The sequence below is a fragment of the Ptychodera flava genome, chromosome 16 (genome assembly GCF_041260155.1).
Source record: "Ptychodera flava strain L36383 chromosome 16, AS_Pfla_20210202, whole genome shotgun sequence".
NCBI lineage: Eukaryota > Metazoa > Hemichordata > Enteropneusta > Ptychoderidae > Ptychodera > Ptychodera flava.
The window spans coordinates 33091567-33106427 of record NC_091943.1 but is presented as its reverse complement, the minus strand read 5'-3'; the positions used below and the strand labels follow the sequence as shown (position 1 = coordinate 33106427).

Genomic DNA, 14861 nt, shown 5'->3' with positions numbered 1-14861 from the left:
GACTTGCTGTTGTAAACTTCCATCTGATTGGTATTTAAGTATATGTGGCTTTATAACAGTTTCTAACCCACCAGCTGATTGGTTAATGGCTATTGTCATTTGTTAATTTTCCCTTCTTCAATCACAGGGGAGCCAGGAAGAACAAACAAACAAGCAAACAAATAAACAAACAAATAAATAAATAAACAAAAAATATACAAACATACAAAGAGGTATACAAATACATCAATAACAAACAAACATACACACAAACATAAACAAACAAACAATATGAATAAATAAACATACAAACAGATAAACAGATAGCACTTTAGAGGTGCATGCAACCTTAATTTAGCTTTTCTTCAAATACGTGCTGAAATATTTGGCTTCAAATCTCTTTCCTGAATTATTATTACTGAGTAATGCTGGTCAGCTAGATTGATGGTTATTGATTCAAACTCTCAGGCATAACTCATTTATCTAACTTTATAAAAAGCATAGTTTTTAATAAACAACCAGAGTTGTATCCAGACTTGGTGAAACGAGCTGTTATGAAAACATTCATTAATTTGAAAACATTCATAAGTTTAAAAGTTCAAATTAACAAATGAATGAAAATGCTAAATGTAAATGCGACACATCAGGAACAGTGCATCTTAATAATTAGGGATTATATTTTTACCTTGTAAAATACTTTCCATCAAATGAATACTTCTCTAATATATGAGAAGTAATCAAATACATGTCCACATGAAGTGGATGACATGTTATCGACAATTTAAGGCGTTAATCGACAATTTAAAGTCTTTTTTTAAACATAACAAAAATAGCTATGTGATAATAACCATGGTAGTCAGGATATACAGAAGTAATACTACATGTACTGCACTATTGAAATGAAAAAACCAAGGGGCAATCAAAATGAAAGAGTGCCAGTTTATTCAGTCATGTTAAAGATAGCAGGGAGTACCGGTAATATCTGTGACTCAAAATTATACTTGTTCATGTCATACTCATTGAATACCAGTCAATACATCTATAGCCCTAAGTCAGATACTCCCTAATTGTGGGTACTAATCTTAGATCAGATATATACTTATTATGGATTTATACTGATCTTGAATTGCAAAGACTGGCCATCACTATTTTAATTCATGCCATGTTATGTCAGTTTCAGGACAGAATTCATATCTAATGTTTTGTCCTTAAAAACATCATAAGCAATCTTATGTGATAAAGTAGAAGCCCTCAAAACAATTGCCAACGGGTGATGAAAATTATACAATATATCATTCACAATTTTTCGTCTTAATGAATGTTTTTCTGAACACCAAATATTGATTGACATACTGGTACATGTATTAGGTTGGCTCACTACAACTGGTAAATTACTTATGACACGAAGGTGACAATTTAGGTTTATCTCATAAATCACTTAATTTAAATTGAAAAGAAGCAGCCGTGATGGTGACAATTAAAGTTGTCATCAACTTTACAATTAGTATGGATAAGAGAAATTGATTTCTTTTAATGACTATTGATTAACCACTGACGTAATTATTACACATTTTATCCGTAATAGTTTGAGAAAATATGAAGTGATGTTTTTGAATCTCACCACGCTAATTATAAATCTGCCGTTGTAATTCGTTTTGTGCAAGAAAACTACAGCATTATCGAGGCCCAGGGAATGCTGGGACAGCCATCAAATCTATCAGTGCCACACAATCATACAGAGTTACATAAACCAGAGCAGAAGCTATTGTTTGGTGAGGAATATGTTGATTGTTATAACTGTTGCTGTAGAAACTAGTGCCATGCAACTACATGGCAATACCATGCAGTTGCGTGGCAACCACAGTAAGTAGTGGTTAACCACCAAAAAAATAGAAAAATTATAATCATTATTTAAAAAAAGAGAAATTTAATCAACAAAACTCTTATAATCTAACATCATGGCATATTTTAAATGTAAAATAATTTCTTAGGGAGTATACTGTTACATGAAGCATAAGTAAGCCAGCATGGATAACACAGATAATACACAATAATAATACATTGTAAGGTGCACAGCATTCTCTTTGGAATGTGAATTTAATATCCTATCTCTAACATCACTTAACACAGAATGTATGCTGCACGTAAAATAGTTTTTATATCACAGTATGCTGTCACTGCACCATCCTAATAGTCTTTTCTTTATCCTCTTTAAGATTTACAGTTGTTGTTTTCATTGAATGTGTGTGTATTACTTGAACTGTGAAATGCCTCCTTGGGGGATCAAGTTGTTGGAAAAAACAGAAAGCAATGATGTGTATATTTTGGCTAATTGAGTCAGGCAGACTTTGTGGTAGACAGTAGGATATATGTTCAAAGAACAGAAGCCAGATATGATGGGGAATCAGAGTTTATTAAAGTGGGCGTGGCCCAGAGTATCAATGTCCGTCTGATTGGTTGATTTGTGCTGTTGTGACATGCTGACTGACAGGGCATTATGGGGGGGCTGGACACAATGGCAGGCAACAACAGCTGTGTCATGTGGCTTCAATTTGTGGTGAATAGTGAAAAGCTGTCACACTGGATTGTACAGGGCCAGTGGAGTGATGACAACATCATCAGCTTGAATATGTAGGAGGACGTAACGTTATGCAGCAGTAGAGCTGAGATTGTGACTATGAGACCAATGCACATACCCGCACTGGTTTGCAGAGGTTGCTTTCACTGCACCAAATATGCATTACAGACTGGCCGTGTGGTAAGCCACTTATCATGATTCTTCAACTATCTCCATCTCTACGGTTGGCCCAGCACATGCAGTTTATCCATGTGAGCAAACTATATTTTGTAATTGGATCCTGGTAGGGTAGCTGTTGTACACTGTAATACACAATACCCATAGGAAGTATGCATGATAACTCATAGCTGCATGGTGCGTGTACACTCCATGGGTTTGCTATCATCATCCCAGCATTTGACATTCTGCAAATATTAATGTAACTTTAAATTTGCATCCCAATCCCACCCAAAGAATAACAGAGAATCAGAGAGTTAACAACTGTAAATGAGGAGCACGAGTTTTTAATGGATACCATGACAATGGATATCATTCAGACTAACTCATTTCAGTGAATAGTGCTCTTTTACTCCAAGCCCTCTGGTGTTTTCATAACAAGATGTTGAAGCTGGTAAGTTAAAGTATGGACTGGACATTTCTTTGAAGCAAGCACTTGTATGCAATCAGACACATGTGTTCTGTACAGTGTGTTGGTGTACTCATACTAATTTCTCGGTTCTTAAGGGGTTCCAAGGAAGATAAACCAACACAGAGATATTGTAAAGAGAGGAACAATTGTATATTAAACCATAAAATCCTTGTCTGGCAACTAGTACAGTAAACATAGCCAGGTTCCAATCACAAGAAAATTCATGTCTAAGTGAGTTTCATTGAAAATATTGACTTGATTAACCTTTTCACCACCAGAATTTGGTGAAAGCTTTGTCCTTTTTTTCAGCTTGTTCAAATGACAATTGAAATCATTTTGTATTCAATTGAAAAGAAAACACATTTACAATGCATTAGTGTCTGACATAATGGTTGTAAAGTATCTGTGCATGAAGTATGTACACTTGTATAACTGTAGCATTGATTCATGTTAAAAGTTCGCATTCACAACGGTGTACCTGGTGACATTTTACAGAGTGTTTTGTACAACAGAATTGTGCGTCTGCCTAGACAGAGTAGCATACGTATAGGACTTTACCTGTTTAAACATGTAGGTCCAGCAATATATGGAAGGATGTTCCTTGTTTTATACATACCAACACAATATTTTTATAAATAAATGTGACCTCAAAATGGAATGGTTGAACACTATAGAAATGCCAGTCGCTAAGAATGTTCTCAAAGTGAGAAGTTGGGGCTCTGTTAATAAATAGACTTCTTCCACTGTGTTAAAAATGTCCAAGTCAATTACATATTGTGTGTTTCAGTATAAAATCATAGCAGTGAAATAACATTCCTATGTATGGTACGGTAGTGTTTCCAAGCTGAGAAGAAGCATTACTTTGTCTATTAAATTCATGTGTTTATTCATGTTACTGATATTTATACATAACTGGTGATCAGTACCTTTGTCCAATGTATTTGCAAAGTCTTGAAAATGAACTATTGCATTTGTTATTAACCTCCTCCTTCTGGTGAAATGCAGCATCCATTATAGCCGTTGGTTGGTGATTTTTGAAATATCACTTTCATTCTCACAACTTAAGCATTCAAACACAGTCACTATTCATTTGTTACTTTGTGACTGTGTATATTACTGCACTAAAACCACTTCACAGATATCTAAAATTACATATATGTTTACTGTTATTTCTTTTATTCCCCCCCCCCCCCCCGACAGGGTATTGTTTAAAGTTTTTTTAATTATTACGTTATACCTGGCTGCTCGTTCAACTTTTTCAAAGCACACAGATGATACATGTACATGTATTTGCAGCACAGTATAAAGGCCATTAATGTAGTATTGAGGAGTTGTCACTATCTTGACAGGGTAGGCATCATGTAATAACTTACCACTGTAGTATCAAGATAAAAGAGTAGTGAACTCATACTGGGCCATACAGTGCAGGATGGGGGTCAGGGAAGTTTTCAATATAACCATGCAGGATTTATGCTACATAATGAAGATTAGACCCACTATTGTTCAGTTGAGCCTCAATATGAAAAGATACCATGCATAGAAATGTACCGGTACTGAATTCCCTACAACATGGAAGCCAATTTGTCATCTCCAGATTTTGTTGAGTTAAATTTGAAATTATCATCAGCCGTGTGGCATGTCACATGTCATGTGTAATTCATCAATAGACTCTGTACTGGTAGTTGCACCTGAAGAAGAACTGTAGCTGGTCTTATTTCCATGAACTGACTTGAAGTGATGGCACACACTGGTAATTTTGTTACCATTTCACATGTGCTGACCAGTACATTCTATAATGTCTATGCTGAATGTGTAACACAATAACCAACTCAAGTTAAGCAGTGCCAGCTACCAATAGATTAATCATGGTCAGTGCAATTGTGGCCAAAGTTGAAGGTTCAATGGTCAAGTAACAGAGAATGGACAGTATATCAGACCCCACTGTAGATTTCAAGTCTAGGAAAATATTTGTCATTGAAAACTGGATATTAGTGACAGAGCAGGTAAAATATTTCAGACATTAAATGTATCACAGGGACGTCTTCTCTTCTAAGGCATGGACATAAAAATACATTATGAATGAAGCAATGATTTCAATTGTAATATATTTTAAATTTTGGATGGCTGTTGAACTCTCATGTTGACTTCCCAGAAGAGAAGATTTTTATGAAAACAATAAGGGAAACAATTTCCATCATCTGTCTGGAGTTCGTAAATAATAGATCAGCGGTATAATTTTACTTTTTCTCACATAAAATTGACTCAATATTAATTCAGAATAGCAACATAAGTATACACATATGGTGTGTACATGTATATGTGTAACTGTAATATTTATAACATGTATAATATTAGGTATATGATCAATATAAAGAGTTGGACATATTACAAATGCGGCTTGTGCTGTAAGAATTAAAATACGATAATCAAAAATGAGTAACCAGGTGTATCAGCCTAACTTCGTGTAATAACCTCTAAATATTTACAGGGATTCAAATAATCAAGTCATATCAAATCCAATCAGACATGTACACAAATAAAATTCCCAAATTCCCAAAGCCGGTTTAGTTCATGTTTTCCATCAGATTATAAACCTTGAATCCATTCATCGTAGTCTGTTGGTTTTACCTTATTAAAACTTCCCCAGAGAACCAGATACATGCATATTGTCCAAATCACAAATGCACACAAGGGAGAGAAAGTGAATGAATTATATTATAGATTTGGTCTAATGCATGAGATTAAGAATTAAGGAAGTATTAAACAAGCTGTGCTTACATGCTTAAAGATGGCAGCCTTTACTCAATGCAGTATTTGTGTAATGTTCTTGGTTCGACAGGATATGTCGTTGATAATTTCAAAATAATGTACCGTATTTCTTTATTGCTTAACAAGAACTCCAAAGAAAAGCACCAAAATCAAAATGAACCTAATTTATGTGCAGTAGACTTGTCAGAGACTTTTTCAAGCACTTTCAGTATCAGAGTGTATGTATTCTAATATCTGTGTATAGTGTTTGTGTGAATAAAAGGAAAATCAAAAATTGTGATCAAGAAAACTGAAAAAAATAATACCAATGAAATAATGCTGGAACAGTTATTGAAAACCAGAAAATCATACAACCCATTCATCCACCTGACCATCACCCATTGCATAGGATAAATATCACTATCTAATGATGCAAGCATGTCCACTTGTCAGTGCTGGAAATTGGAATACAGGCAACTGATTTCTCACAGAAACAGTTCAATTTATCCACAGTGCAGGGAACATGGAGATTAACTAATGCAACGTTGGCAAAGTAAGGATTAAATCAAGGTATCAGAATAGGTACATGAAGTAAATTGCACTGAGTTCGTAAACCACAGCTCAGTGACCATGTTTAATCTAATTGGTTGCTGTGAACAAATGCTGGAATGACTGGACGGATAATGCAACAGGTTTTATCAGCTTACAAGAATGCTGCGATATATCACCATACTGGAACACTAAGTGCCATAGAAGAGGTTAATACTTTCTGTTTTGGTCAAATGTATAGCTGCAGCTAAGAGATTGTGATTTTATCAGCAGCTACCAATATCTCCAGTACACGCTACTAGCAGTTGTCCAAATCTGTAATTATCTCCATCTCATTAAACCACAAGTATATCTGAATATCAATTATACATTTGGTACAAAGTCAATGTTGAAAGTTGGCTCAACTATTAAAGCAGGGTTGTGGCCCCTATGATCCAATGGATGAGACTAACCCCAGAGACAGTAGGTGCTGATAACAGTCGCAAAGTGGCCAGACAATGAGTGAATAATAATAGAGTGATAGCTACAAAATAATTGCTTTGTATTTTCTATACGATCTGGATGGTGTAAACATCCACTGTATACCTTTAAAAACTATTTATTTCAAAAGATAGATAGAAATGTCACATTTTATGTTTGATGTATTTTCTTAAATTGAAAAACAATGCGGGATATCTGAAGATATACGGAGAGGATATGGAGAGGATGAAACAACAAATTAGTAAAACTTTTACTGTTGTACTCTTCTGATGACCAGGTAGAGTTTATCAAATCAGACATGATTCAGCAGATTATCTGATTTTTACAAGGCTTACTGTAACATTAGATTTTACCTCACTTCTAACACAACCTTTGATACATATCTTCATTTCCATGGCAAATTGTCACTTCAAATCATATCTCTAACAAACTGACTTTTACTGTCAAATCACTTCTATCCATGGCAAATTCTGTCCATGTTGTATGTTCATCACAAGCAAATGTACTTCAGTTTGAATATTTATATGTGTGATGTAAGCGTATATGATTGTCCTGTTCATGGTATATGCGTTTAATTATATAAAATTACATGATTTATTTCTAGTGTGTATGATTAATATTTGTAGTATGCACATTACATGTAGTGCCTTCAGCAATCTTGTCTGCTAATTGAAGGAGCTACATCTATTTTTAGACAGACTTATCATGAAAACTTTGTTCCTTGATTGTGCCATCAATCATGTCATCTGAATATTGATCGTAGTACTTACAAGAGATGTTTACAATCAAGGATCTTTACATTCTGGTCATTATGAAAATCATATCAAATTGGTAAATTTTCACACCAAGGGAACACCTGTCAAGTAATGGGATAAATGAATCGATCATGTGTCATTTCAGCGCCATGTCTTTTTGTGAGTTTCATGAAATCAATATTCCCTCAGTGTTTCAGATGGAGGCCATTGCCAGAATGAGACAGAAAAATTAAACAATTGTCAGAACATTTTCTCCTAATCACCCTTGAATTTAACAAATACGCGATATGTGGACTCAGACACACTGTGCATTTGTCATGCATCATGGGTGTAGCACAAGGAATTGTATTGCAGAAACTGAACAAAACAGGATGGAAAATATGACATCGACAATTACAGTCACGGGAGCTGTAATCATAAAATTCTATTTACAATGTTATTGATGTTCTATTAATAAAATTTTGAGGACATCCATTCAACTGATATAGATTTATTCATAAAGAGATATTGGACATGCAGCTACATTACTGTTATTTGTAGAAAGCATCATTAACTGGATGAAAGAATTTCCAAAAATCAATAGAGCACCTCAAGACTGCCTTGTCATATTCATTATTATTGCTAAGCTGTTTTGCAGCCGTTATAATCTAACATTGAGTTACCATTTATTCAGATAGAGCCACGATTCTTTCAGTATCACAGTAGTCTCATCTTCAAACAGAGGCTGATAAAGAATGACAGTTTGTGTGTGTACACATGTCTGGCTGTAATTGACAAGGTTGTTACGGGCACTCAGTGATAAAAAGACACACTATAATTAGATGTGTACTCAGCTGATGATTCTTTGACAAGCAAGACTACACCCTGAAACAGTTTTCTTGTGTAGCAGACATCTCAATTCATCAGAATTCACTGATGGATTTCTGCCAGAAAGAAATTGTTATGCTTTCAGTTTGTACGACTGTGAAGGGACAAAGCTGTTGCTTTTGATGAAATTTTTAAATATGTCGTTCCAGAAAATAATTGGAGAATTATTAGATTTTCTTCAGCTTTCCCCTACAATATATTGAAATATAAAGTATTAGCTGTGCCAAAACCATGGTTTGTGTAAAACATGCTATCTTATTATTGATGGATGAATTCACTTTCAGACTAAAATTAAATTTTCATCTAGAACATTTGGTATTACACGTTATGTACAGGCTGTGCTGACAACTAATAATTACATCCATCTTCTGCATCCTTGTATTGGTATTTGCGATGATGAACAGTCTGCTCCATCTTACAGCTCAACCAGTCATGACTTGACTTTATTTGTGGTATTTCTCTTTGTAAAATAGTTTCTTGTCCTTCTCTCAACACCATGTTGAAATGCCTAATGTTTAATATATCTCAATGAGTGAACAATGATTGTTTCCACATTCGTTTGTTCTATCCTATTGTATCTAATGATAGCAATCTGCATATCCCTATATACTGATCTATCAACATTTACCATTGAAAAAGATAACAATAAACAGAATCATCAAAATCCCTAAGCTCATATTACCAAAGTCAAATTTCTCAGATTCTCAGAGAAGTTGAAGTAAAGTTAAAACATCTTTTGCACATCCCTGGATGCGACCAGCATACTTGGCAGATTTGGTCTTTTCTGTGTGCTAATTTAAGGTCCTGCTATCCATTTATGCATGTTCTCTGAAGTAGATTTGGGCGAATGAATAGTGAGTTAATGTACTTTTCATGTAGCACCACAGAGGTGGACTCCATTTAAAAATTAGGGAATTGTGAAAATTCAATGACCAGCCATTTAAACATGAGTGATTACATTCTTGTCAGTTAAGTATGCTAGTGCTTGCCCCTAAAACACCAATAAAGGGTTCATATTCAGGGTTGCACATGTCCACTGTGCCGGAAGAACAGACTTTAGCTGTCTTTCAGCCAATTTCAATGTACATTTGGTGATCAGACGCATAAAATACCGTACCGTATTGTCAATTGAGGCTGTATAATGTGTTAAGTCAAAATGTGTTGAAGCTGAATCAGATACTACCTGGGAGTGGTTGATTCTTATAACTTAAGGAATAACAAATACTATAATAATACAATGTTGATGCTGTGAACTAAATTACTCCCAGCCTCTATGTCCCCTGTAGTTGTCGCATCAATATTCTTACTAATATCTGATATCCTTCACAGGTTAATTGTCATGGTGACAAACAAGTAAAGGAATAAAGTAATCCTGAATGACAACATAAGGCATCAATTTACCTTGAATTGGCCGTAGGATGTTGTGTACTGTACTATCCGTTACTTATCTGCAATTCAGGTTTATTTTTGACATTGGTAATATTGATTTCTGTTTATCACTAAACTCTATACTTCAGTGCAAATACCTAAAAAATGATATCATAGCCATAACAATTTGAAGGCTTGCAATACTTCTTTGAAGTACTGAGTGTGCTGTTTGACAAAAACATTTTCCTGTGAGAGTAACTCAGAGATTTACAACTCATCAATTGAACTCTATTCCATATGGTATAGCTATAGGTGATCTTGGAAAACTTTGTGGCGTCCTGTAAAATTTATTATTCAAATTTATCAGAAAATCATGCTAAAACTCTTGACACTGTGGGGATAATCAAATTTTATTTCGCATTGCTTGAATATAAATCTGATGTTTTTCTGTGTGTACAGGCAGATTTTTCAATCCTGCTAGTATGCAGTGTATGTGTTGCTAACTTATCATAGAATGAGATGCTAAATTCATCATACATTCTTCAGAGTGGCTGTCAATTGCAACATACTGACGTGAAAAGGCTTTGCCACGCTGCTCATGCACTTCTGTATAGGATGACAAAATTGCTCTGACTGTGATGTAGTGGGTAATTTCTAAACCATACAGACCTCGGTGAGCAACTCTCACTCAATTACAAAAACAGGATTGCCTGTAATCCTCTGCAGTAGAATGTATCAACTGATTGTGACATGAACTGGTACTTAAAACTGAAGAATAGCTCAAAGCCCAGCTTTCCTTTGAGGTAAATCTCACCAGTTAGGCACAATGCAGTGTTTCATCCAGGATGGCATCAACAGGGGGATTTTCCCCATTTACCAGAAAATGTATAAGGATGTCACCAGTTTGTGTGTTCTACTTGTATCTCTAAGGTGTGACTGCCACCATTTCATGGGGGGCTGGTCCCCCCTTGACAAATCACTAGGGGTGCCAACATGTCAACATCCCCCAATACCCCTGCCTAGATGAAACACTGAATCGAGTGTTCAGTACTTTCTGTGGCTTGTAGATGATGATTCCACTTCACCATTACAGTATGATTTTAACCCCTTGACTACCTATGGCGCCGGATATTTCCGGCGCCATATTGAATTACCATATACCTTGAGTGCCGGAAATATCCGGCACAGTTAAATGGGCGTATTTGCTTCGTTTTGTCGCTAAAAATCCCGTAATTTCGGCGCCTGCACGCAGCGCAACTAAGATTGATGTATTCCGATCTGGCCTGAATGTGATTGCGCCCCCGTACGTCCGAATATGGCCAAAATCCGGAAGCAAATGTCGTGACCCATGACCTCGACCCTGAAAGGTCAGGCTGATCACTGAAGCGTCGCGCTGATTGTTTACAGTTTTCAGAAGTACGGACGATCGCGAAGATGTTTATGGGGTTTTTTTAATGAAATGAAATGTTTATTTATTGAAAACAAATGATTTATATGTAAATATGTTCTATTAACAGCAATATTCGTGAATGAAACTAGAGGAAATACAGTGTTTTACTATAAGCCAGTGAAATTTTATAGCAGCCATATTATCAATATGACTGGTCACATGACTGGTCATGTGTTTGGTCATGTGATATGTTGTTCCCTAAAATGTATTTTTAAATATTGTGAAATATTTTTTGATAAATCATAACCATTTTAGATGCATGTTTCTGCAAGGAAGACCGAAAGCAGGTGTTTACAAATATAAAATGTGTTGATTTTCAAATACAGAATCATGTCAGATGCTGATGTTTATGTTATTTACTCTGCCTTTTGTAAGAAAAATCTTAAATAGGTACATCTATAAATAAAGTAAAGGGTAGTTATTATTACATATATGTAAAGACAATGCCATGAAAATTGCAACTGTATTCAAATTTGCATCATTTTATGGATTCAAAACACGTCCTGATGCTTCAAATATTCATATTCTTTGTCAACTCTGGTCACATGATGTGTCATGTGATCAGTCACGTGACCTGGAAATACAAACTTTATGTATGAAAAAGTGGGAAAATTCATGCTGATTCAGAAAATATATGGTTTATTGGTACTTATTTAATTTTACTCTAAGCAGTGTTCATGCAATGACCACACCCCAGATTTTATCAATTTACATAAGGGGCCTGGTATATAGGAATACAATTGGCCTTGGTAGTCAAGGGTTTAAGAATCAATGAATGAGCTATGATTGATTTTATCCATTAAGCTTTTCTTTTTGTTATCAATATATCAGAGTGATATTATCCTCATGTCTGGCGGGCAGCGTCAGACTACTTTATGTACAGTACCGGTACATCATGACTGTCAAATTTACATCATATTGTGAGTCCAATGGATGTCATAAGGGTGGGCATTCTGCAGTTTCTGCCCATAGACATATGAAAATATTATCTCATACATTTCAGTGATTATTTCAAATTTTATCCGTCAATTCAAGAGAGCCACAGTGCTTCACTCTAGCATGTTTTGATTTGGCACCGGAACCTCAGGACTGGAAACTGTTGTTGGTTTACTACCCAGGTTGCCAAGGTACCAAATTAGTGCAGCAAGCAGTTTAGAGTTTGCCTGAGGACATCAAATTACATTTGTACAGTGGTTTTTGTTTGCAATGTCAATCAGCCTACTGAAATGGTACCCTTAGTTTTGCATCACTCAGTTCAGGAGATGATAGAAGGTGATTGTCTTTGCAAACAGAAGCAGCTGTAGCTGATCTAGTACTCTATACCAGAGGTGCACATCATCTTCCTTACATTGTAATGCATCTCTGGATAACATAAATTGCATTTATCTCACTATCTTTTAGCAGGATATTTGCACGACACAATTCCTCTTGAAAGGTTGCTCTGGTTTCATGTTATTATCCAAACTGTTAAAACCTACCGCTAATTTTGTAAAGAAAATTTTTTTACTCCTGATTCCTTGTGTCTAGCCATCCACTCTATTTCCACCATCCCCCTCCCCTGAAAATAATGAGTTAGGCTGAATACTTTGGCCTAAAGGACTATTCCAAGCTAAAGTTTGACAAATGTAGGTGAAAGGTATCAGCAGTGATAGGTTGTCTATGCCTCAGTGCATACAGTACAGCAGGTTATGCTGGCTGTGAAATCAAATTTAACAACTGCCCCAACTCAACCGGCCTCATCATGCTGCCGGTAAAATCAAATTTGACAACCACAAGACGCAGTAGACTACCGTATTTGCCCCAGGAAGATTTTAGGAATAGCAGTTTTGACATCAGCAGAGTATAGTTTATGAGGTCTCCTAGCAACCAGAGTGGAGATGAGACGAGATGTGAAGTGAGAGTACAACAGATCACATCATGGAGAGATATGAACAGACTTTCTTAAAATTGCTCATTTTCAGTTTGCTTTGAGAATTCGATGAAAGGCAAGTATCCCAGTAAATAAGGGACGACTGATTTTGTAAATTACACCGTAATTCACGAAAGAAAATGATAGGAAATTACCATCAGAAACAAAAAGAGTATTTCTGTGTACATTGGTTTCCCTGGTTACATAGTGTATGCTTTTTAAGTACCAACATTAATCATCTATACAGCCTGTATTTACCACAATTGAAAATAAAATAACTAGTCTGGTTGCAGAGTGGATTTTATTCTTAAATAAAATGAGATGAAATAAAAGTTTGACAGTTGTCTGAAAGGAAGTCTAACCCAACTTAACTGATAATTCAATCTTTAGAAATTTCATAAATTTCATTTTATGCGTCACCTAATTCAATAGGTGTACACTTAGTGCAACCAAACTAACTCCCAGTAAATTGTGTTGAAAGATTATTAATAGGGAGGAGTTTTATCCCAACTTTAGTGCTGCAATTGTGAAATCAATAAACTACAAAACCACCGCATTGATTTGTTCTAATTGTGTGGTTGAATTTGAATAGCTCTTTTGGGTTTTAATTATTTCCGTACAGTGTGAGAGTTATGGCACTATTATCGCGATCATTTCCATTCCGGTTTGCTCAACGAGCAGAAAAACTATTTTCATCACTGGGATCAGAGAACGGAAAGAGCAATCATACCATTCATTCCCCTGGTACAACTTACAAAAGAACATCTGAGGTATATTGAAATGGCCTTGTACTTCAGGGAGATGCTTTTGTGTCTCATTTTGAATTGGATTTTTCAAGTAGATTTGACAGTAGAACAGATTTTTTTCATGGGTCCATCAATTCATGTGTTTGAGTTGCAAAGTGTGGACGCTGGATGTCAGGCAGAAGAGACGAACAAAACATTGGAAATTCACCTCAGTGATCAGGTATAATGAGACAATGCCACAACATTAGCATAAAGAGCAAAAATTACCGGTAATTTTGATGTGAATACCAGCTTCCTCTGACACAACAACCAGTTCCCAAGTAATTAAATTTTTAATTGTGCAATTAACTGAAAACACATTGCCTGTTTATTTCCATCAATGAAGCTTTATAAAATGAGAAAATATCTTTAATTTTCTCATCTACACAGAAAAAATGACAGAAAATGTTCAATTAAAAAAAAATTGCTTTGAAATTATCAGTTTTGAGGTTTTGGTGATATTCAGTAGCAGCATACATATGATGATGTAATGATGATTAAGTGAAAACACAATATTATGTAATCAACAATCCCTGTGTACTGGAATGCATACATCACTAATTTAAGTTATATATCTTTCCTTCCAATGTATTGAGTTGCTTAAAATCTTGCCAGCTGGTGGCAGATTCTCAAAAAACTGCCAACCAGATAATTTCCAAGAAACAAATACTGCATTCAAATCTTATAATGCAAATGTTAACTTGTTTACCTCAGTAGCACTGGTCTGAAAAACTGTCCGTCCAATAGATGAAATGTGTGCACCAA

General features: G+C 35.4%; 1 protein-coding gene across 4 annotated transcripts in view; it reads left to right on the top strand.

Annotated features, from left to right (window-relative positions):
- LOC139114635 (divergent protein kinase domain 1A-like) overlaps positions 1-14861 on the top strand; it is an 85160-nt gene that overhangs the window by 39009 nt on the left and 31290 nt on the right. Inside the window, exon 1 of one of the 4 annotated variants that reach the window (XM_070676469.1) lies at positions 2477-2737. The exons of 1 other annotated variant lie outside the window; for it this stretch is intronic. In XM_070676469.1, the coding sequence (XP_070532570.1) occupies positions 2657-2737 (81 nt within the window). In that variant the 5' untranslated portion in view covers positions 2477-2656. Of the gene's footprint in view, positions 1-2476; positions 2809-3021; positions 3168-14861 lie in introns of those variants that run through there. 2 more of the 4 variants (XM_070676470.1, XM_070676472.1) reach the window with 2 other exon arrangements.